Source organism: Miscanthus floridulus, chromosome 2 (assembly GCF_019320115.1).
Source record: "Miscanthus floridulus cultivar M001 chromosome 2, ASM1932011v1, whole genome shotgun sequence".
In the NCBI taxonomy this organism is placed as follows: Eukaryota; Viridiplantae; Streptophyta; class Magnoliopsida; order Poales; family Poaceae; genus Miscanthus; species Miscanthus floridulus.
The window spans coordinates 122,572,178-122,595,970 of record NC_089581.1 but is presented as its reverse complement, the minus strand read 5'-3'; the positions used below and the strand labels follow the sequence as shown (position 1 = coordinate 122,595,970).

General features: G+C 47.7%; 1 protein-coding gene across 1 annotated transcript; it reads right to left on the bottom strand.

Moving 5' to 3' along the window:
• Nucleotides 1-10,368: 10,368 nt before the first annotated feature.
• LOC136536979 (uncharacterized) lies at nucleotides 10,369-10,830 on the bottom strand. The gene has a single exon (XM_066529095.1). It carries the CDS (start codon nucleotides 10,828-10,830, stop codon nucleotides 10,369-10,371), a length of 462 nt encoding a protein of 153 aa, XP_066385192.1.
• Nucleotides 10,831-23,793: the final 12,963 nt, after the last annotated feature.

Sequence of the window (23,793 nt, the reverse complement as noted above, 5' to 3'; positions counted from 1 at the left end):
CTCTAATTCCACTGGGTTCTTTGCTGCCACTCTAGAATGATCTCATTTGCTTTCTTTGTTGAATTTATCAGATCTTGTACTCCATTATAATCTCAATGTTCTCCGAGTGAAAGAAATAATGAATAAGATGGTTTCTGCTGGAGTCCAAGTTGTCTATTACTGCATCCGAGGTCTTCTCTGTATCTGCATGCTTTGGCTGCAGTGTAGTATTGTTGCTGACTTGTTGTATCCTTTTTCTGTGTTGCTTCCTTGTGAATGGTTTTGGCATCTAACCGTTGAGATCTGAACGGACCGTTGCTTTCTTTTTCCGTTGTGCATGTCATTGATTGCGGAATGGTAATTTTTGGTGACCGTTTTCACTTGGGTCATGTGGGCCATGTATTTTTCCCTTTATAAAAATGACTGCCCTATAACTGTTGCTCCACTTGCCTTTGCTGTAAAAAATTCCCCAATCTCAGCCAAAACCCTAGCTCTGTTGTGCCTTCGGTCCCCTGTTATTTCCATCCAAATCTTGTCTTTGCTTTTCTAAGATGGTGGCGAAGAACAATAGCAAGAATAAGAACAAGTCTGTCGATGAGGAGGCGGCGCTCAAGGTGATCGAGAACACCAAATTTGTTGCGATGCGGAAAATGCAGAGGCAACTCCCCAAGCCGTCAACTTCGGAGGCGGAGTTGGATCTACTTGTTGCTCATGGCCTTCTTCAAGAGAAATGTCTCTCTAATTTCTCTGGTCCTGGTGAGCATGATGTCTCTTCTCCCACTCTGAATCAATCTGTTCTTTTTGTTCCTTTCGTGCGGGCGGGGCTCTGTTATCCCCTGTCCGATTTCTTGCTTGAGTTTCTTGGATCCTATGGGATTCAAATCCATCATCTTACCCCTAACGGGGTTCTTTTTCTTTCTACCTTCGTGCATTTTTGCGAGGTTTTCGTTGGAATTCCTCCAAATCTTCTTCTTTTTCGTCATTTTTTCCATGTGCGTTTGTTAGACAGAAATAATACTCCTTTTCTCGACTGCTGCCTTATCCAATCCCATCAGGGAGTTTCTTTCCCTTCTCCTACCCTCTCTGATTCTATCAGGAATTGGGCAGAGAAGTGGTTTTATATTTCAAAACCTGCTCTTTCCTTTTCTCATGATCTCTCTATTCTTCCCATTCCCCTCCATATCTAGAAGGATAAAATCTCTTCTGCTGAGCGTGCTGCTCTAAAGCCTGTGCTCGCTCGAGTTGCAGTGCTTAAATAGGCAAGCTTGACTAGCAATTGTATAGTTGCCAGTTTCTTACGTCGCCGGGTGCAACCTTTTATGCAGAGGGTGCATTACGGCTTTGAATATACTGGGCCCTCAGATTCTTCCTGACTTGTTCCTGATGTCGAGTTGCCTGAGGAGGTCGTTCTTGAACGCCTGGGGTGTATTCTGTGTGGGGTCTCTGTAATGCCTGCTCGTGTTGAAGAGTATGATGCTGCTCATCCTCCTCCTAAGGTAAGTGGTACTCTCCTCCGAGTTCTTTTGGGTTCTTGCACTTCGTATTCTTTTTTTTTGACTTCTTTCTTCTTCTCTTGTAGGGTTTTGGTCGGGCCTTTAGGCTCGAGGTGGCTATTGTCGTAGCTGGAGAGGCGGCTGCTGAAGAGCCCGCCGAAGAAGGAGATGAAGATGATGATGCTGTTGCCGGTCCTATGGTAGTTGCTGCCATCGGGCTGGGTTCTTCTTCCGCTAGGTTGTCTACTGGCTTATTTGTAGGTCAACACTCCTATGTTGAGTATGTTCCTGATCCTCGGATTGCTCAATATATCTTGTTATCTAGGAAGCGGTGGACTGAGGCTACTTCTAAGCAGTCGTTGCCTAAGAGGCGACGCTCAACTCATCAACATCCTCCAACAGGTAATATTCTCGTAGGTGAGCTTGTGCTGAGCTTTTCCTGAGTTGTTTTCCTGGCTTTGTTTTGATTTGTCTTGCTAATCCGGGCTCTGTTTGTTGCTTTGATAGATGGTCACTTTGTTATTGTTCATGAGGAGGAGTCTGATGATAACGTTCCCCTTACTCCTTGCCCATAAGTTTTCTGCTGTAAATTTCCTTGTGCTTGTCTTTTTACTTATTTTCTAAATAACTGAATTGCTTTTTTCAATATAGTCATAAACCGGCACCCTGTGCCCCTTCTGTGACAGTTGTGTCTGCTTCTGTTCTAGAGGCCATCCCAATCCCTTCCTTTGAGGTGGTTGAGGATGATTTGTTCAATGTGCCACTTCCGAATCTTGGCTTCTCGTGGGTGGCAGGTAGCTTCAAGAAGGTTATCAAGTAAGCTCTGACTTCTTTTCTCTTTGTCCTGATAATTTTTGCTTCTGTCTTTGATTAATCCGGGTTCTTTTTCAAATACAGGCCTTCTGAGGATGCCTCGTCTTCTCTAGCCCTTGGTGTTGAAAAAGCTTTACAAGAATCTGTTGTTTGTGAGCTCTTGTTCTGCCTTGCCTTTCTGTCTCTTGTATAATTTATGTATTCTATATCCTTGTAGACTTATAATTCTGCTTTTTGTAGCTTCTCCTCCTCGTGTTGCTCCTCTTGAGCCACATGTTGAGGAATAGAATGTTGGGGCCCTGGTGTCCTCTCAGGAGGAGCACTAGGTTGTGGATACTCCCTCGGGCATTTTTGCTGCTGCTCGTCTACCACTTGGGTCGTCTCTATTGTACTCCCTCGAGGCTGCTGCTCGAGTTGATGTGGCAGTGGGTGTGCGTTCTGATAACTACCCTCCCCCTGCTTCTGCTGCCGATGCTGATCGGCCGTCAGCATCTGGGCTGAGTACTCTTCTGCTAACTCATTTAGGAGAAGAAATGGCTCAGCTTGGTCGAGTTGAACGGTTGGCCAAGTTGGCTTCCTCTTGGGAAACCTTTTCTGGTGCTTATGGCGCTGAGCTTAAGGTATCCGAGTTCTTTTTGACTTTCGATATTGGTTTCTTCTGCTTCTGTCTCACATATTTTTGCTTTGCAGTCTTTACTTCAAGATCAGGATGTCTTGTTCGGTCCTCATGAGGCGCAATTTACTGCCATTGCTGAGGCTAATTTGAAAAGAAAGGAAGATGAGCTGGCTCAGGCTAAAGTTGTCCTTACTTATGAGAGGGAGCAGCGTGCTCTGACGGAGGCCGCCCTTAATGCCAAGGTGCTTGATGCTGAGAAGGCGCGTGATACCGCTCAGGCTAAGAATTCTGACTTGAAGGAGAGGCTAGCTGGTAAGTTAGTCTTTTGTTGATCGACTACTTTCCCTTGGTTTTGCTCTTTTTTTCTTTTCTGAGTTGTTGATTTGCTTTCTTTCAGCTCTTGCTCGTGAAAAAGAAAACTGGTTGAAAGATAGGGAGGCGATGACTGACACCCTCCGTACTTCACAAAATCAGGTTGAGTCTGTAAGTACCCTTGCTAATTTAAAACTGAAAGAAACCCAAGATATTCTTGCTCAGGCAAAATTGATACGATCTGGTGCTGACCGAGATCTTGTTCAGGCCATAAAATCTGTTTGAGATCTGCAAGCGAAATTGAAGGCTACCCATGAGCAATTCTGGGCTCTTTATGCTGCAGTCGCTCCAATCATTGCTTCAGTCTATCGGCGAGAAGACAGAGATCTGGGCCTTGGAGGCATAATACCGGTGCTTTCTTCCTGGTTTTATGATTTTGTAAGGGGTGGCTTTCATCGATGCATCAACAATGTGGTTTCATATGTCTGGGTTGTTGCTCCTGATGCCCCTCTTGAGTGGATTACTAAAGCTTCTGTAATGGCTGAGTTTTCAAGATAGTGGGAGGAGGCCAAAGTAGAGCTTAGTGGTCTATCAGACCAAATCTTGGAACAGATGAATGTGCTTCCTACTGTGCCTCCAGCTCCTTAGACATTTTGTGTAATGAAGTTATGGTTTCTTGTAATATATACTTGTTTCTGTGAATATGATCAAGATTTGCCCTGCTTTTGAATTTGTCTTTGTCTGATATGAGCAGGCTTCGACTTGTTTTTCCTTGTGGCTTTTTCGTGCTTTGCCATAGCTTGTTTCCTCTTGGTGATGTAGTAGAGTTGAAGGAGTTGATTATACTTTTCTTGGGGTAATCAACCGATTTGTACTGTAGATCTGCGTCATTCTTGGGGCGGGGTAGTTTTGAGGGTAAGCTCCTGAGTTGTACTTGTTACTTGTGCCTACTTTTGGGGCGAAGTGGTCGACCATACTGCTCTTGGAGTAAATGGCCGAGTTGTTTTTGCTGATTGTTTCGCTCTTGGGGTGAAGTAGTCGCTTGACTGAGTTGTAGAGTTGATTGCGCTTGTTCTTTGTGTGTAGTGCTTGATTATACTGCTCTTTGGGTTGGCGACCAAGTTGTTGGAGTGCTTGTGCCGCTCCTTTGGCGAAGTAGTCGATCGTACCGCTCTTGGGGTAGGTGACCGGGTTGTTGGAGTGCTTGTGCTGCTCCTTGGGCGAAGTAGTCGGTCGTACCACTCTTGGGGTAGGTGACCGAGTTGTTGGGGTGCTTGTGCCACTCCTTTGGCGAAGTAGTCGATCGTACCACTCTTGGGGTAGGTGACCGGGTTGTTGGAGTGCTTGTGCCGCTCTTTTGGCGAAGTAGTCGATCGTACCACTCTTGGGGTAGGTGACCGGGTTGTTGGAGTGCTTGTGCCGCTCCTTGGGCAAAGTAATCGATCATACCGCTCTTGGGGTAGGCGATCGAGTTGTTTTTGTAGATAGTGCCGCTTGTTGGGCATAGTAAATGATCGTACCAGCTCTTGGGGTAAGCGATCGGACCCGTATAGCACAACCGTTTCTGGGTTGGCTGTTTGTAGGGTAAGTAAGCAATCGTACTAGCTCTTGGGGTAAGCGATTGCATCCGTTTAGCAACAACCGTTTCTGGGTTGAGCTGTCTACAGGGCTACCCCTTTTTCCCCAACCTGATTACGGGTTAGTTCTATCCGTTGGACAGGGCTGTCAGTCGTACCATCTCTTTTTATGGTAGAGTGACAAATGCTAGCTTGGGTCTCCTTACCCAAGAAGCTATTGGCCGTTGGCCATTAGTCAAACCATCTCCATATGGTTGAGTGACAAAATTGCCCATGTAGCGCAACCATTTCCGGGTTGGTTGTTAACAGGGATGCCCCTTTTATCCCCAACCTGATTACAGGTTGGTTTGTCGGTTCGACAGGACTTATATCTGAAGTTGTTCTTCTTGAAGAATTTCCACTTTATTTCTCTTGAAGCTTGAGTACAATATGTTGTACTAATTGTAGAATCTTTTGAGTTGGCTGATATGCCAAGTATTCTTCACTGGTATTTCATCTGGAGTCATCGACTCGTATGTGCCGGGTCCTGTTGCGTTTTTCACAATGAAGGGTCCTTCCCATGGACTGAGTAGTTTGTGTCATCCATCTTTCTTCTGGATTAGTCATAATACTGAGTCCCCTGGCTTTAGTGATCGGGGCTGAGTACTTTTGTCATAATGTCTTTGTAGTCCTTGCTGATATCTTGCATTTTGGATTATTGCACTGTCTCTTATTTCTTCTATTGAATCAATTTCTAACCGCCTTGTTTCTTTGGCTTCGCCTTCTTTGTATTGTTCTATTCTTGGAGATAGCCATATCAAGTCGGCTAGTAGTACTGCTTCTGATCCATAGACCAGAAAGAAAGGTGAGTAGCCGGTGGCTCTGCTGATCTGGGTTCTTAAACCCCATACTACTTTTGGTAGTTCGTCGATCCATTTTCCACCATAATCTTTCAAATCTTCATATAATCTTTGTTTTAAGCCTTGTAATATGAGTCCATTTGCTCTTTCGACTTGTCCATTGGCATGTGGGTGTGCTACTGATGCAAAGTCGATTTCTATCCACAATCTTTTGCCTAGTATTGAAATTCTCTTGCTGTAAATGGTGAACCAAGATCCATGATTATTCTGTTGGGCATGCCGAACCTATGCATGATGTCTTGTATGAATTCCACTGCCTTTTCTGCACTGTATTTGACCAAAGGTTTATATTCAATCCACTTTGTAAATTTGTCAATTGCCAGAAATATGTATTCGAAGCCTCCTTTTGCTTTTTTGAGTGGTCCTACTTGATCCAGCCCCCAGCATGAGAACGGCCAAGCTGGTGGTATGCATATCAAATTATGAGCGGGCACATGTGATTGTCTGGCAAACATTTGGCAATTTTTGCATGTTTTGACAAGTTCTTCTGCATCTTTGAGTGCTGTTGGCCAATAGAACCCGGTTATAAATGCTTTGCCGACCAGTGTCCTAGAGGCTGCATGATTTCCACAACATCCTGAGTGGATTTCATCCAAAATTTTCCTTTCCTTTATCTGTTGGAACATATTTAAGCAGTACTCTAGATGATGCTGCTCTTTTGTATAGTTTGTCTCCCACCAGAACGTAGTTTTTGCCTCTTCGTATAACCCGGGTTGCTTCTGCTTTGTCTTCGGGTAGTTTCTTCTCTTTGATAAAATCAATGTATGTTTGATTGGTCTAGTTCTTCTGCTTGATCTATTTCCATTGGATCTGTTGTCTCCTTCTCCTTTTCTGTGTTCCTGGGTTGTTTGGTAGATGGGGTTGTGAGTTCTTCTACAAATATACCAGGTGGTACTTTTGCTCTATCTGATCCTAATTTGGCTAGCACATCTGCTGCAACGTTGGAATCCCTTAGTACATGATGGATTTCGAGCCCTTGGAAAATTTTCTCCAATTTTCTAACTTCTGCACAGTATGCATCCATATTGTCTTTTATACAATCCCAATCCTTATTGACTTGATTGATTACTACAGCTAAATCACCGTAGACAAGTAGCCTTTTGATCCCAAGTGAGCTTGCAACTCTTAGACCATGTATTAATGCTTTATATTCTGCTTCATTGTTAGTTGCCCGCCAAAGTATTTGTAGCACATACTTTAACTGTCTTCCTTCTGGTGATATGAATAGCACTCCTGCTCTAGCTCCTCCTAACTTTAGGGAACCGTCAAAATACATTTTCCAATGATCAAGTATTGGTTTGGGTTCTTTTTGACTGATTTCTGTCCATTCAGCAATGTAGTCGGATAATGCTTGAGATTTGATTGCTGTTCTTGGTTTGAAGTCTAGGTTGAGAGCACCAAGTTCTACTGCCCATTTTGATATCCGACCTGTTGCATCTTTGTTACGTAGAATGTCTTGAAGTGGAAAATTGGTTACCACTGTAATCTTGTGTTCATGGAAATAATGTCTCAGCTTTCTTGATGATATCAACACTGCATAAAGTAGTTTTTGCACATGTGGGTATCTCACTTTTGATTCTGTTAGTACTTCGCTTATGTAATAGACTGGCCTCTGCACTTTGTAAGCGTGTCCGGGTTCTTCTCTCTCAACCACAATTGCTGTGCTGACAATGCTCTTGGTTGCTATAATGTATAGCATCATGTCCTCTTTGCCTTTTGGTGGTGTCATTACTGGTGATGATGCCAGGTATTCTTTTAACTTTTGGAATGCTTCTTCTGCCTCTTCTGTCCATTCAAAATTTCCTACCTTTTCAATAATTTGAAAAAAGGTAGCCCTTTTTCTCCTAGTCGGGAGATGAATCTGTTTAGTGCTGCCATGCATCCTGTAAGCTTCTGTATGTCTTTAACTTTCTTTGGAGGTTTCATATCCATGATGGCTTTAACTTGCTTTGTACTTGCTTCAATTCCTCGGTTGCTGACTAGAAATCTGAGTAGTTATCCTGATGGGACCCCAAAAACACACTTTGTGGGGTTTAGCTTCCACTGCCATGCTTTTAGATTCTTGAAAGTCTCCTCGAGGTCTTCTATCAATGATCCGGGTTCTTTTGTCTTGATTACCACATCGTCAATGTATGCTTCTGCATTCCTTCCGACTTGATTCCCCAAACAAGTTTGAATTGCTCTTTGATATGTTGCTCCTGCATTCTTTAGCCCAAAAGGCATTGATTTATAGCAATATGCCCCAAATGGTGTAATGAACAATGTCTTGCCTTGGTCTTCTTCTCTTAGAGATATTTGATGATAGCCTGAATAGCAATCTAGAAAGGATAATAGAACTAATCCTGCTGTTGAGTCAATGATTTGATCAATCCTTGGTGGAACATATGGATCTTTTGAGCAATGTTTGTTGAGGTCCGTGTAGTCAATGCACATGCGCCATTCTTTTGAATTCTTCTTCTCAACTAGTACCGGGTTAGCAAGCCAATCCGGATTGATTATTTCTCTGATGAATCCCGCTGCCATGAGCTTGGTGATCTCTTTTTTGATTGCTGCTTTTCTGTCTGGAGCGAATCTTTGTAGTTTCTGCTTAACGGGTTTGGACCCTTTGTTCACTTCAATTATGTGCTCAGCCAACTTTCTTGGGACCCCTAGTATGTCGGCCGGCTTCCTAGCGAAGATATCTTTGTTGTCCCGAAGAAAGTTGGTGAGCGTGAGTTCCTATTTGGGATCGAGATTTGCACTGATGATTGCCATCTTCTCTGGGTCACCAGTCAACAAGTCAATAGTCTTGGTAGCAGCTTCTTTTGGTGGTGCAAAGTTGCTTGGCTTCTTAGCCGGTATTTGAATCTCATCCGGGTTCATTTTGTTGGCTAGTAGTGCAATCTCCTTTCCTTCCTTTATGTCTTGTAATCTTTTGGATATTTGTACTGCTTGTACGTCGCAATCATGTGCTTTCTTTAGATCTCCTTTCAATGATAATACGCCCTTTGTTGTTGGCATCTTGAGTAGTAGATATGGATAGTGTGGCACTGCTATGTATTTTGTTAAAGCTGGTCTCCCAAGTATTGTGTGGTAGCATGATTCAAAGTCCGCAACTTCAAATTTGATGAATTCCGTCCGGTATTTGTCTGGTGTGCCAAAGGTGACTGGTAGGGTTATCTGTCCAAGTGGCATAGCTGCTCTACTGGGTACTATTCCATAGAATGGTGTGCTTGTTGGTGTCATTAGTCCTTCACAATCCAGATTCATCCTTCTGAGAGTATCTGCGAAAATTATGTTAAGCCCAACTCCTCCGTCGATGAGTACTTTAGTTACTGCCACTCCTATGATAGTTGGACCTAGTACCAGTGGGTAGCATCCTGCGTTTGCTGCACTGGTCCATTGGTCTTCTCTTGTGAAGTGGATGGGGTACTCTGACCAATCTAGATATCTTGGGGTGGCTGGTTCAGCTGCCATGATGGCTCTGTGAGCTAATTTCTCTTGCCTTTTACTTCATGTGTTAGGAACACCTGAGAATATTACTGCTAATTGGCATTGGGGTTTTTTGATAATCTCCTTCAGCTTTCTTCTCCTCCTTCTTGGATTCTTCTTGCTTTTGCTCCGAGTTGTTTTGATTCCTATTTTCTCTCTTCATGAATTGCCGCTAAAAAGTGCTGCATTCAACTAACTTGTGTCTAGTTCCTGGGTGTATGTGACATGGCATGTTCTCTATGTTTTTCGGTGCTCTTCCTCGGTAGTTGTTGCTCTGATAGTTGCTATTACTGTTGTACCCATTGTTGTTACTGTTGTTGTTATTGTTGTAGTTGCCATTGTAATTGCCATCGTTGCTGTTGTCATTGTATCTTCTCTTGTTGTCTGTGGTTGCCACCATGTTGTCCTGCCTCGACCTTTTGACTTGCTGTCTATAATTAGGTCTTCTATTTTCTAGATTGTCCCTAGCAAACCGATGCCGGGTTCTTTCTTCTGATGAAATCAACTTTTCAACAACCCTCTTGAAATCTTCATTTGTTCTTGGGTTCTCATTGAAATAGTCTTTGTATTGCCAGTTTGCTAAGATTCCTTCCGCAAAGGCTTCTATCACTTCTCTGTCGATAATGTCATGGACTTGAGCCCTGAATTCTCCGAATCTTCTATAGTATTCCCTTAGACTTTCTCCTCTCCTTTAGCTTACTCCTTTCAACTTGACTACGATCATTGGATGGGTAATAATGCCTGCAAAGTTGTTGCAGAAAGCTTCTTGCAAGTCTTCCCAATATCTGATTGATCTTGGCCTCAATTTGTCAAACCATTGTAGTGGCATTGCTTCGAGGGCCATTGGGAAAAATAGAGCCTTGATGTCGTCATCTCCTCTGGCTAACTCAATAGATTGGGAATAAACTCTTAGCCATTGTCTTGGTTCTACTTTGCCATCATACTTGGAATGATTTGCTGGTTTAAATTTGTGTGGTAGCTTCAATGTTTGTAGTCTTCCTACGAAACAAGGGAATCTGTCGTATGGTTCTGTTCTTCCGTAGTCTGGTGATCTTGCCCTTCTGTAATAAGACATGTCTTCTTTTAACTCGGACTCTCCGTAGTCATCTTCTTTGTCAAATCTTCTTGATATGTCTTGGTAGCGTTGGCTCAATTCTGGTTTGCCTCTTTCTTGTTGCTTTGAGTAATGTTCCTGCCTTCCATTAATATCAGCACTCTCTACTGGTCCTAGCCTTTGAAAACTTGATTTTTTTGGGTGGTTGCTCTCCTTGTGGCTCCTGTGGAACTTCTTCGTCGGGTTGTTTTTCTGATCCCCCGACTTCTTTCTTCTGATCTTCCTTTGTTTTTCCGTTATTCATGAGGATGTGCAACTCCTTTGTTAATTCTTCAATTCTTTCCCTTTTTGTACTTTTTGTGGCTTCTCTTTTTGCCTTCTTTCTGTTGTATTCTGTTAGTTCTGCCTTGTACTTATTCCAGATTTGCTTCCTTTGTTTAGCCCTGTTCCTTCTTCCAGCCTTCAATTTATTCTTCTTTAGTCTTGCTAGCCTTTGCTCATCATTTTTGTTACTGTCACTTTTCTCATCCAACGAGATGTCGCCTTCTGATTTGCCTGAAGATTTTATATCTGGTATCTGTGGTGGTTCCAGAGGTTGTTCTAACTGCTCCGCCATGTATACAGTGTACCTCTTCCGAGCTCTTCTTGTATGGTATTTCATCCTTTGTTTGGTTGAGCTGTCGGTAGTTTCTGAGCTGGATCCGAGTTCTTTTCCCTCTTGATAAGGTAGTTCTTCAATGTACGTGCTAGTCTAGGCTTTGCTTGAGGTGAAAGAACCCGGCCAATGCACCACACAGTCTTGTGGGGTAACTGTCATGATCATCCCTTCTTGTGCTCCCTCTAGGAGAATTTTTCTTGCTGAGTTCATCCTGTCTTGGGTAAAGTGTTGGTAGATTGATGTCGTGTTGTATAGTCTGTACGTTCCTGAGTTCTTTTTGGAGTCGTACGGGTTGTATTCCTTCACGATTGTTGTTGCGTCTCCGAGTCCAATTAGGCTTGGCTCTTTTGCTGTGAAGATTGTCTTGGAGTCGGGTTGTATCCCTTTCTCAGAGTCGGTTTCGTATCTGCTTTCTTCTTCATTCCGAGTTGGATCTGAAGTTGAAAGTTTCGTCATCTTCTCGGCGAGTTCATATTCATCTTTGTCATCAAGTTCTTTTTCTTCTCGAAGACGAGTACATAGCTTGCCGTCGCCGTTAGCTTCGTAGATCCAGGATCCGAAGATGAAGGTTGTTCCCGCCAAAAAAGCCATCTTGAGGTCAAGGTCCGCCGAGCTCTCGAGAAAAAAATTCGTCGAAAGCCCCTACCTGGCGCACCATCTGTCGATGTTTTACCACCGATAGCCTACCACGGGGGTACCCGGGACAGTTGTTCGGGCTTCGACAAATAGTGGAACTCGGCAGTTACGCAAAGAGACTCATGATTTATACTGGTTCGGGCCCTCCACTTGATCGAGTAATAACCTTACGTCCAATTTGGCGTTAGCCTATTTGCGTCGTGTTGCTTTTAGTATTGGGTGTGTTCCGGTCGTTTACAAGGGATATCCTCACCAGCCCTTTATAGTCCAGGTGCTGAGAGGAGTTGTTTGTGTTCTACTCGGATACAAGGCCAGAGTCCTAAGCTATGCTTTGGGCGCCTTTCCTTGTATAGTCCGAATTGGAGTTTTGGTCTTGCACGTTGCTTTGCTCCGTGTTCTTCTTGGCGATTGGGCTGTGGGCCTTGTTACCAAGGCCCACTTCCCTATAGTATGGTCTATGGGGGGCCCATAGGGTTCCCCATCGATAGTGACGATGGTGATCCCCTCGTTCTAGACTGATGGTGAAGGTTAAGTCAAAGATGTTGATGGTGTCGAAGTCTGTGGAAAAACCCCTTGCCGAGAAGCTGGCTTAAGAATTGTTGATGACAATGAAGTCGTTAGCAAAGCCTCTAGCCGAAAAATTAGCGAAAGAATTGTCGATGATGCCGAAGTCGTTGGAGAAACTCCTTGCAAAAATGTTATCGAGGTGGCGCGTTGATGCCAAAGTTGATGGCGAAGCCCTTGACGATGTGTTCGTGAGGGCATAGTTGATGACACTGTGGTAGGGGGCGAAATACCTTGCTGATATGTTGGTGTCGGCGGTGTTGAGTTCGCCAAAGTCGGTTGTGAAATCCTTGCCAAGATGTTGGTGTAGGCGGTGTCGAGTTCATCGAAGTCGTTGGTGATGCCCCTTGCCGATATGTTGGTGAAGGCGTGGTTGATGATGCCAAAGTAGGTGGCGAAGCCCCTCTCCGATGTGTAGGCGCATAGGCATAGTTGATGACGCTGAGGTAGGTGTCGACCTCCATACCTTTTGGATGAGGGGCAAGGAGCAGAAAAATGATCCCCTCGGTTCTTTTAGATTACTTTGGCGCTGGCCCCCATACCTTTTTGGGCAAGGAGACAAGAAGCGGCAAAACAAGACCCTCAACGCTTTTGGATTACTTTAGCGCTGACCCCCAAACATTTTGAGGCATGGGGCGAAGAGTCACGAAATGAGCACCACGCCGCTTTTAGATTATTTTGGCACCAATCCCCCAATACTTTTTGTGGCGAGGGGGCTAGAAGCGGCGAAATGAGCCCCTTGACACTTTTGGTTTACTTTAGCGTTGACTTATAGTCAATGGTCACTGAGGGTGAAGCCCCTCATTGGGATGTTGGCAAAAGCTTAGTTGATGATGGTGGTGCCAATTGTGAAATTAATTAAAGCATAGTTTGCAAAACATAGATTCACATTTTGCTTCTATAACATGTATTCTTTGTGACACGAAGTTACCGGTCTCTATCAAATCATATGGCATTATGCTTCGCTTGTACATATTTTTGGCAACGCGAAGTCACTGACTCTTTTAATATAATTTTGTACATAGAGATTGAAAAGGATGCATGCAGCAATCTATGATTACTAACTAGTTTTGATCTCAACAAACATGTTTTTGCCGATATTGGGGAGCCTTACGATGCTAAGGCGCCCCTTTTGGCTCATGTGAAGTGCTCATGCGGTAAATGGATGTTATGAATGAATGTCATGATGCATATGATGGATGCATTCACACATATAAAAATAATGGGAAAGCATTTTCATTTGGCTTTGCCCTCATGAATCTTTGGAGGGTCGAAGTCTTAAGCCCTTAGACTTTTTGTTTAGCTTCGCTCTCACGTACTTTTGGAGGGTCAAAGTCTTGAGTCCTTAGGCTTTTTGTTTAGCTTCGCCCTCAAGTATTTTCGGAGGGTCAAAGTCTTGAGCCCTTAGGCTTTTCATTTAGCTTCGTCATCGCGTGTTTTGGAGGTTCAAAGTCTTGAACCCTTAGACTTTTCATTTAGCTTCGCCCTCATGTATTTTTAGAGGGTCGAAGTATTAAACCCTTAGACTTTTTATTTAGCTTCGCCATCGTGTATTTTTAGAGGGTCGAAACGAACATTCAAAACCAAAAGGTTTTACTAGGCAACAAGCAAACAAATAATAAGATTTTGAAATAATCTGAATTGATTTATCCAAAAGAAATACCCCATGAAAACACGATACTCGATCCCTTCACATCGTAAGGTTCGAAAGCTCAAGGTATGGAGCTTTTGGACCATCGCCAATGACAATCAGAGAATCCACAATATTTCGAGAGGACTCATGAAGTAGCTTAGGCGATGTTACGATTTTGGCGAATATATCATAGCCAACTTGGAATATCAGTTGTCTGCGAATGGCGAATACACTCGCCATCTCGGGATACCATCGGTTGTGGGCTATATATGAATGTGTTAAGGGTGCCCGAACAAATCGATCAAGAGCCAAAACACTCTTGTGGCTTTTCGTTTGCTCAAGCTGTATCCGCAAAAATATAAAGCACGTATGTGCGCAAAAAGATAACAATTTCGTTTATCTCAGGATGAAGATAGATTGTATATTATGCAGCTAACAGCGAGATGTGATGACTTCTTTATTAACAAAATGTAGAAAATTGCACATTATGCAGTCGACAGCTCGTGCAGACGCACCCTACGTCTCAGCTTATGCTGCGGATAGTGAAGTAGTGAAGGTTACACTACTGAGTGTTTAATAATTTAAGTAAAAAGTATGATTTTTATTTGAGTAATTATTTTGCACGCAAGTAAAAACATAGAAATACTTAGTATTCGTTGCTGGAATGCTTTGCTGGCAAGCAGCTGAACGGGTTGCCGCATGAAATAAAAGGGAGTGACTAAAATAAAGCTTAACAGGTCATAGCGTTGCATTAGTTTACCTGAAGATTTTAACAAACTAACCAGGATGCAACTTGATGTTAAATGTAGAAGAAGCTCCTCAAGAGAGATGTTAGGAGATGCAATTTTATTTCTATATGAAGCCAAGTATTTATGCGAGTTGGTTGATTGTGCGAAATTGAAGCAGTCTTTGCACTAGCGATCCGTTACTGGTGCAAATTGGCAACGGAAATGAACTAGTCTGTGCTACGACGTCACTGGCTTCCCAGTCACAATATGCTCCTTGCTTGCCAGCGAATATGAAATATCGTTCCTTGTCAAAAAAAAAAAAAAAATTCGTTGCAAGGTGCTTCCAGTAAAAGTAGAGGTATCGCTGTTTCTAAAAGATAATATCGAGCCTGCTTGTTCAACACCGATCTTTATCATGATAATTTTAAGGCAAGCCAAAATGTGGATATACCAATATTAGAGCAAGCCAATTTTTTTGGTAAGACAACCCAAGGTTTGTACTTGGTTTGCTACAGGTAAGAGAAACAAAAATATTGTCTTGCCAAAATTTTAGAAGGAATTGCCAATGTTTTGGTGCCAAACCAATTGCATGCCAAATCTTTTAAACTTGTCCATGTTTTGGCTTGGTAAAAATTAGCTTGCAACCAAGCAGCCCATGGTCTCAAAGGTCGTCTGAGTCCCTACACTACCCGCACAAATTATACAATTTTCCAATATATGGACATCTTTATATGTACATGATATATACTCTTATCTGGTATGACTCTGTACTATAGTATCTCAGAAGCACCGTAGGAGCTCTTGTCACAAAGATGTTGCTTTGATATGCTGATCACCTCATCTTGGATGGACAGAGGTAGCAAAAGAAATGCGACTCTAATAAAAGTCTGAACCACCAAATCCATTTGAAAGATGCCTACAAATCAGTACATGACATTGGATATTGATTACCTGATGACTTATACTATGGATCTAAGAGCGCCTAAGAGTCTTAATTTTGGGCTCTATATCTCTTTTAGCGACCGTGCAAAGCACGTATTTCATTAAGAGATATCAGAAATCAGAAACAAACAACAATACAGCATGGTAAGCCTAGGCTCACCGATGGACCAAAGCTATCTTGGGTTCTACATCATCGCACAGCCTCGTTCTCATCATGCGCTCCATGAAGTAGTGCTACTGCCAAGATTAGTGGCGGATCCAGAAAAAATTATATAGGGGGCTGAAGAATGAGCAGTGGACGAATATGTTAGACGATAGGATTATCAGTCTAGGTTCATTGTATGTGTGCAAGGCTCAACGTTGTTGAGCAGGCGCCGGTGTACATGCATATAGGATAGATATTGTCGGTGCAGAAAGTGACCAACTAGTAAATATTTGTAGTTTTGCTGTACGTTGTGATCGGAGGTGGCCTAGCACACAATGACACAGGATTTATACTGGTTCAGGCAACGTGCCCTACATCCAGTTGGGGTCAGTCGGTGACTTTATTCCTGAGCCCAGGTGCTCAAAGTCTGTAGTGGGGGTACAAACGAGAAGGAAAAAGGAGGGGGTGTACAAGAGGTTCGGTCGGCTCCGACCGGAAGGGTCACGGTCGGAACTAGGTGGTCTTGTGGTTGGGAGTGTTGATGTCGATCTAGTGAGTCTGAGCTTGAAGAAGTCGATCTCCCCTGGTTGGAGGGAACGCATCCCCTTTTATAGATGAAGGGGATGGTTTTACAGGTGAGAGGGAGAGAGTACGGATATTTCTAAGCCCTGCTGCCTACGGTGATGAAAACTCGATAATGGTTGAAGCCTCCCAATACCATCGATGTCGCTGTAGGATGTCAGATGTGTATGGGAGGTCGAGCTATCTTCTTCAGGAAGGATGACGCCGGTACCTGCAGAATACTTTTGGATGCCTAGTGGCATGTGAGGAGCTGTGCTATGTTCACCTGGTATGGCAAATCCTGGAGCCCATACCGCAATCGGTGTCCAAAGACACGTGGAGAGGGCTTACCATATGGGAGTTTCTAGCGACCCCTACAATACTTTGTGTCAGGGTGGCTGCAGAGCACTGCTTCATGCAGGGTATGGTCCCTGGTACAGTGGTGTTGACTTGTGAGCCATGCCTTGACTTTCTCCGCATGCCTTCTGGTTCTTTCCGAGCGGGAGTCCTTGGTCGGATGGTCCCCAGTCGAAGAATAGCGATGAACAGGGTTTTATATGAATCCCGATCGGAGACACGGGGTAGGAGTCGGAGGCGGTCCTCGGGTCAGGCTTTCCAAGTGGAGGCCGTGCGGAGCCGGCCAGGGCCTGACGCTAGCGCTCCGATCGGAGAGGCCGTTCGGAGCTGGCCTGAGCCTGAGCTAGTGCTCCAGTTGGAGAGATGGGCCGAAGGCGGCCTGGGCCTAAAGCGAGTGCTCCGGTCTGTTGAGTTTAGACTCTTGGGCCAGTCCAGAAGAAGAAAAGGTCGTTCTTCTGGGCCGAGTCTTGGCGTGGAAGCCGGTCCCCGAGGGACCCCGGGTTTATGAACCCGACAGGAGCCCCCGAGCCCCCGGGCGATTCGTATAGAATCGTCTGGGGGATTTTTGTCTTGCCGGCGGGTGCGCGTGAGCGCACCCGCGGGTGCAGCCCCTGAGCCCCAGGTGGTTCAGGCTGAACCGGTTGGGGGTGTTGTCTTAGCAGACGTTTATGCATGTTTTTAGTTTGAGACAGAATTTTGTTTAACCATGACGTCGTTGTGCAGCCGAGGTGTTTTTAAGCGCGGGGATTGGATTGAGACATAACTTAATGATCCCGGCGTCGGTGCACGCCGGGGATCGGATGAGGAAGTTTTTAGTTTTTGAAACAAGCCCTGGCGTCGGTGCGTGCCGTTGAACGAAAATAACTTAGTTTCGGATGCAACAGAGTTCGATCTTTGGCATCGGTGCACGCCGTGGGATTGGGGAAGGTGGAGTCGCGAGTAGACCTAGGCGTCGGTGCTCGTCGTGGATCAAAAGAGTTAGTTTTAGTTAGTGAAGCCGTCTGAAGCCATTACGCAAGTTAAGGAGTCACGGTCCCAAGCCATAGCCGGATGTCGCCTATCCCGTCGACGCGAATTAAGGAGTCATGGTCCCAAGCCATAGCCGGATGTCGCCTATCCCATCGACGCGAGTTAAGGAGTCACAGTCCCAAGCCGTAGCCGGATGTCACCTATCTCGTCGACGCGAATTCGGAGTCGCGGTCCTATGGCGTTTAAACCCCCGAGCCTTGTTGGCCCTTCGTGGGGGCTATGAGTCGTTTTTGCGCTACCCCATCCAGTTCCTCACAACTGGAGGGGCTGAGTTTCGTCGCCTGTCCTGATCGCTCAGGCTCGAAGACTAGCTCGGTGAGCTCGCTAACGGGTGTGATCGAGTGGAATCTAGGTCTGTCATTCATGACGGGGTTGGCATAGCCCTCTTATGGCATTCCACTACTCCTTTACCTGTAGCCCGATAGATGCCTAGGTCGTTCCATAGACCGACTCAGGTGGCCTGACGGCCTCTCCCTTAATGGAGATTCTATGGCGAGAGGTTCAGGATCGAACGAGAAGGTTGAGATGACCCGGTTTGCCAGACCGGGCGAAGGCCGCACGGTGCTCATCTATGGTTTTCTCCCCTAGCTCTATTTGGTTGCTCATGTCGAATGAGGCAAGCCACTGCTTTGTGGTGCAACACGGAGCGTTTTGGTGCATTTCGCTGCACGTGCGATGCTTAGTTCTCGAGCCCCCGGGCGGTTCATGCCCTAACCGTCCGGGGGGGTTCAAGCGTATGAGATGAATGTGCGTATGGATGTATGAATGATTTGTAATGAAATAGAGGGGCTTTGATGGTGTTTTACCTTGAAGACTGGAGTGACGAGGTTCGAAGAGCTCCAGTCGGAAACGCCCATCCGAGACCTGTGCTTGTCAATCGTGGGTTAGATCTCGTGTGAACAGTTTTTAATGAACATATGCTTACCTTGATGACCTGAGAGATGGGGTTCAGAGAGCTTCAGTCAAAAATGTCCGACCAGGACCCATGCTCGTCATTCGAGATAGAGTCGGCATGGCCCGCATGGGGCATCCCTTCACTTCCTTCCTGTATCTCAGGTACTTGTCCTGAGTGAATCGATCGACTCAGGAGTCTGGTTGATCTATCCTAGGTGACTCAATCGACTCAGGGAGGTCTGGTTGTCTCCCGACAGAGATTTTGCGTGGTGGCGCCTGCACGACTGGAGTGACGGAGTTCGGAGAGCTCCAGTCGAAGACGTTCGGCCGGTACCTTGGTGACCTGAGAGACGGGGTTCAAAGAGCTCCAGTCGGAGCCATCCAACCAGGACCTGTATCTCAGGTGTTTATCCTGAGTGAATCGATCGACTCAGGAGGCCGGTAGGTCTCTCTCGGTGGAGACTTCGCTGTTGGATCTCTCTAGGTCACGCTTGGGGAGATGGGGAGCCATCCGTGTGTGGTGACGCTTCAGTTTTCGTGCCCGGCGTGAGGTAGTGGCTGGTCGTGCGGTAGTGGTGGGCCATGTCCTGGTCGTGTCCCGTCTAATTAGGAGCTATTTTGTCGTGCTGGGCATGTCTCGTCGATCAGGGGGCATCCCATCTGCATTAAATGGAAAGGGAGAGAGAGAGAGTTTCTCTCCCCGCCGCTTCGCCTTCTCAATCGGCACGTCCTTTCCTAACCGCTGCCCCCTTCCTTTAAGTAGGAGAAGAGAGAGGGTGTTCGCCTCGTTCTTTTGCCTGTTCGTTGTCTGCGGCCGCCGCCTTTCTTTTTCCTCCTCGTCGAAAGTGTTCCTGAGAGCTGTGGAGGTTTCTAGGAAAGGAAGGGGGAGAGAGCGAGGGAGAAGAGGAGAACTTACTGATCCTTTTTGCAAGCTGGAGCAAGATGTCGGACTGGAGGTCGTCCACCATGAGGAAGTCGGTGCTAGAGTCTTTCGTCAAGAAGGGTTTTCTACCGCCATAGGAGGTGGCGCACTGGAGGGTCCCTGGGGAAGAGGAGTTCCCGCGACCTCATCCCGGCGAGGTAGTGTCCTTCCTTACCTTCCATGAGCGCGGGCTAGGATACCCCGCGCACTGGTTCCTGCGCGGGCTCCTTAATGAGTGGGATTTGGAGCTACAACACCTCAATCCGATGGGGGTGTTGCATATAGCCGGTTTCGTCACCGCCTATGAGGCTTTCCTCGGGATGGAGCCACACGCGGACCTCTTCCGGTGATTCTTCTCTAGGAGGACCTTGACGGTGGGGAGCTCGGTCGAGGCCACGCCGGTGGGGGGTTTCGCCATTTAGAGGAAGCCGAGCGCAGGAGGTTCGTACCCTGCATACACCCCCTATAGTTCCAACTAGGGGTGACATGGGGAGTGGTTCTACATCAGGAACCCAGAGGCAGCGCCGTTCTTGGCATTTACCGATAGGAGGCCGGAGGAGCAGGAAAGCTGGTCATGGGGTTGTGGCCGTAAAGGGAGGCACAAGGTGGAGGCCATTGAAGAGGAGCTCCGGAAGCTCGTGAGGCACGGCCTTGATGGAGTGTGGGTGTTCTACACTCTCTACCACCGTTGGATTGCGTCGTTGGCAGAGAGGACGCAGCCGATGTGGGAGTTCGATGGCCGGTCGGACCCGAACCGCGTGTGGCTGGAGGAGTTGCTAGATGATGAGGTCTAGAGTTGCGTCGGCCGGGTGTTGCAGCTGAGGCCTAGGGAGAAGGTTGCGGGAAAACCCATACCGCTCAACGCCTCGATCACGTCCACGTTGGTGCGTTCCCCTATTTTTGTTCATGCTTCTTCTCTGCTCTTTCCTATCTCTTTGATCTGGTTCATTCGTTCCGTAGGGGCTTGGGAGGTATAAGTCCTGACCACACCTTCCCAAGGGACCAGAGGGCATGGCTCGGCAGACCGCTCAGAAGAAGGCGGCTGAGGCTCGGAAGAAGAAGAAGAATAAGGAGATCCTACGGAAGCAGGTGAAAGAGCAGGAGATCATCCGGCGCACGAGGGCTAGGGAACATAGGAGCGACGTTGAGTTGGAACTCGCATCAGACGATCCTATGGATCTGGATGATATGGTCTTCTTCGACGAGGAGGAGAGCAGGGGGTCGTTGCGACCTCGGCGGAGCGTCGTGACACCGCGACATCATCCACTGGTGACGAGTTGGTGGTCACGCGTCGTGTGGCAGATCCCTCATCGAGGAAATGCGCAGTGGGCGCGGACGTCGTCGATGAGCGGGCATCGAAGCAGACGCGGTCACCGCACCCCTTGACAGCGTCGCCGGCCCCGCTCCCACCTGTTGTGGATGTGGTGGAGCAAGGCGGGCGGTCTACTGAGGGGCGGACTGACACTCGTGCGTCGCTCAGACCGGCGCTGACGCATGACTCACGACGGAAGGAGGACCTGCCTATTGCGAGCATAGTCGAGCATGCCGAGCGATCTAAGGGGCGGACCAGGGAATGTGTGCCGCATGAGTCGCAGTTGGAGGATACTGCGCTTGTTGCTCCGGTCGAGGATTCCCGAGCCGGGGGTCGGGATGACCCGCAGGTCGGGCAGGAGCCGATAGGGATGACTTTGCCCCCTACCAAAGTAAAGGAGCATGGGGCATGGTCCAGGAGTGGTCCTCGACGCGCAGGCGCGTCGAGGTCAGGGTTAGCCTTCAGAGTTGTGCCGCTCGCCACCCGGTATGTCTTTCTCTGTTTTCTTTTGGTTTTTCGCTGGCTGAGCTTTTTGTTGGAGTGTGACTGACCCATACCTTCCGTCAATGGCTCGGGGATGCTGGGGATGAGTATTGCCCTGACTGCCATGCAGGAGACCTAGAAGCCCGTTCTACAGCGTGTCATAGCGGCAAGACCTTCTGTTCCGGGGATGGTGCCCTCCGGTTCGGCTGTTGAGGAGGCGGCGGCTGTGGCGTCGGTGTTAGCGGCGATCCTAGTGCCGATGGCGGCGGTGGCATCGGAGGTGACTCTCGCAATGGAGGCAAGGGAAAGCGAGCTTCCTACCTTGCCGGGTAGAGGGTCATGTGGCTCGCCCTTGCCGTTGGAGACAAAGGCGCTGAGGGAAGACATGGTCGGGCTGGGGTCAGGACACCCAGTAGCAGCCTAGGTCGATGAGGTGGTGGAGATCCCATCTGATGACGAGGCGGATGTCCTAGTGGAGCCATCGGTGCCATTGCAGCAACCCATCGGTGATGTCACGGCGGAGCCATTGGTGCCATCGCGGAGCCTAGCGGTGGTCCAATCGGTGGCTGGGACCTCTGGCGGGCCAGTGGTGTCACCGCGGGACTTGGCGGTGGCATGATTGGAGGCTAGGCCCTCTGGCAAGGTGTCGGAGGGTTACCTAGAGTGTCCCTACCCTGAGCATCCAGCGAGCGCGCGGTTCATCCTTCGAAACTCCTAGGAGCGTCAGCTCTGGGACATCTTCGGAGGGCAAGGGCACATCGCGGTATCAGAACTCACCAAGCTGACCGCGTAGCTTGAAATTGCCCGGAAGCGGGCTTTGTTCGCCCGGTAGTTGGTTGAGGGTGACATGCATCTCGTGGCGGAGGTGAGCTTCTGGTACTTGTCTTTTACCCCTGAATCCCTTGTCGGTTGTTTTTAGCGTGCTTACCTTTCATAGGAGATAAGGAAGACATCATCCCGCAAGTCCCACTTCCTTCGGTCGGAGTACGCCCGGATGGCCGAGCTCAAGCATCGGGCGGAGTCCACTTGCTGCGAGTCCTAGGACCGGGCGGCCGAGGCAGTCGCGGCGTGGGCGGAGGGGTAGCGTGCGGAGGAGCGGGCAACTGCAGCCGAGCAAGGGCTCAAGGCGGCAAGGGCCCGCCAGGCGGAGACTGAAGCGAAGTTGCGGGCGTCCCTGGCGAACACCGAGGTGGCGCTTCAGGAGGCCTTGGTGGCCCTTGATCTAGAGCGTGCCGCCCTGGAGTCGGCGGAGAAGGCCCTAGAGGTGGAGCGGAGGGCCCGATCGGAGGCAGATCAAGAGATGCGCGCGCTCCGTGGCCGAGTGATGGAGACTGAGGATGCGAGTGCCCGGCTGTGTGAGCAGGTGGCCCGGCTACATGAGCAGGTGTTCTAGCTGCGTGAGCAGGTGGCTCGGCAAGCGGAGGATCTCTCCACCCTTGAGGCTTCTCACGTCGGTATGTCCCCTTTCTGTTTTTTGTTGTGTTGGCTTTTCCCTCAGTCTGTTCCTGAGCTCGTTGCTCTTCTCGTAGAGCTGGGTGGAAAAGTGGAGGTGCTGAGCGGGACCTGGAGACGACCAAGGTGATGCTTGGCCGGTGTATGGAGGAGCTGGCCAAGTCCCATGAGGAGCATCGTGCTCTTGAGTGGGATCTCGACCAGATCCGCAACGTTGCCCAGCATGTCGTCTCGGAGATCTTTGGGTCGGCGTTGAGCACCAGCGCACCCGCTATCCAGCTGGCGGAGGTCCCGAGGGAGGTCTGGGATCTCATCAGATCTGGGCTGTTCTACGGAGCATTGGGGGTGCTGACTGCGGTGGGGACGCACCATTCGCACCTAGACTTCACCACCATATGTAGCGGATATGCTGAAGGTATGAGCATGGCGGGCATCCAGTCGATTGGGGAGCGCTTGCTGCCGTACGCGCGGTCGGTGGCAGATCAAGTCTCCATCGAGTGGGTGATGGATGTCCGCCACGAAGACCTAGCCAAAAAGCGCATGGAGAGGATGCTGCAGAGCTTTCAGATGGCAAAGAGCCTGGGTCGGAGGGGAATGTCGCCTCGGTCTTGGCCGAGCCGGATGCCGTGCCGTCGGGAAGTGAGCAGCTTGAGCCTTCATCGGTTGCACCATCGTTGGATGTCGTCAGGCTAGCCTAGTAGCATGCAAAAATAATAGTAGTTAGTAAATGTAGGAAGTTTTAAGTTCGTGGGGAAGCTCCCGTGTAAGACATTCGTGGTGTGTTTTAATGACTGCAATCGGTTTTTTGCTTTTGTAATGGAGTTGCTCCGTTCGGGGAAGCTTGTTCCCTTTCGTTCCTTAGTTCTCCCTTGGCATAATTTTGTTTTAAATTTCTTTCTCTCTTGTACCTGCCTGTTTGTTCCGTGGGCTGCAACTTTACAAGCCCGGGGTGTGGCCCACGAGGCTCGGCCGGTCGTAGCCATAGGAAAAGGTGGGGTGCGATCAGTCGGAATGTTCTAAAGCAAAGTTACGTAAGGTAAAACAAAGGAATGAACTACCCTTTTACTCAGGTAGGAAGGAGTTTCTTTATACAAAAGCAAAAGAGTACTTAAGGTAAAAAACAACAAAGGGGTAGTAGAGCCCCCAGGTGGAGACCCCGAGCGCTCCGAGCCAAATAGTGTTCGGGTCGGGGTGCTCTTGTAGGAGCGTTCGCTAAGTAAGGTAAGACTGAAACTTAGGAAAAGAAGAAAAGACATAGCTGTT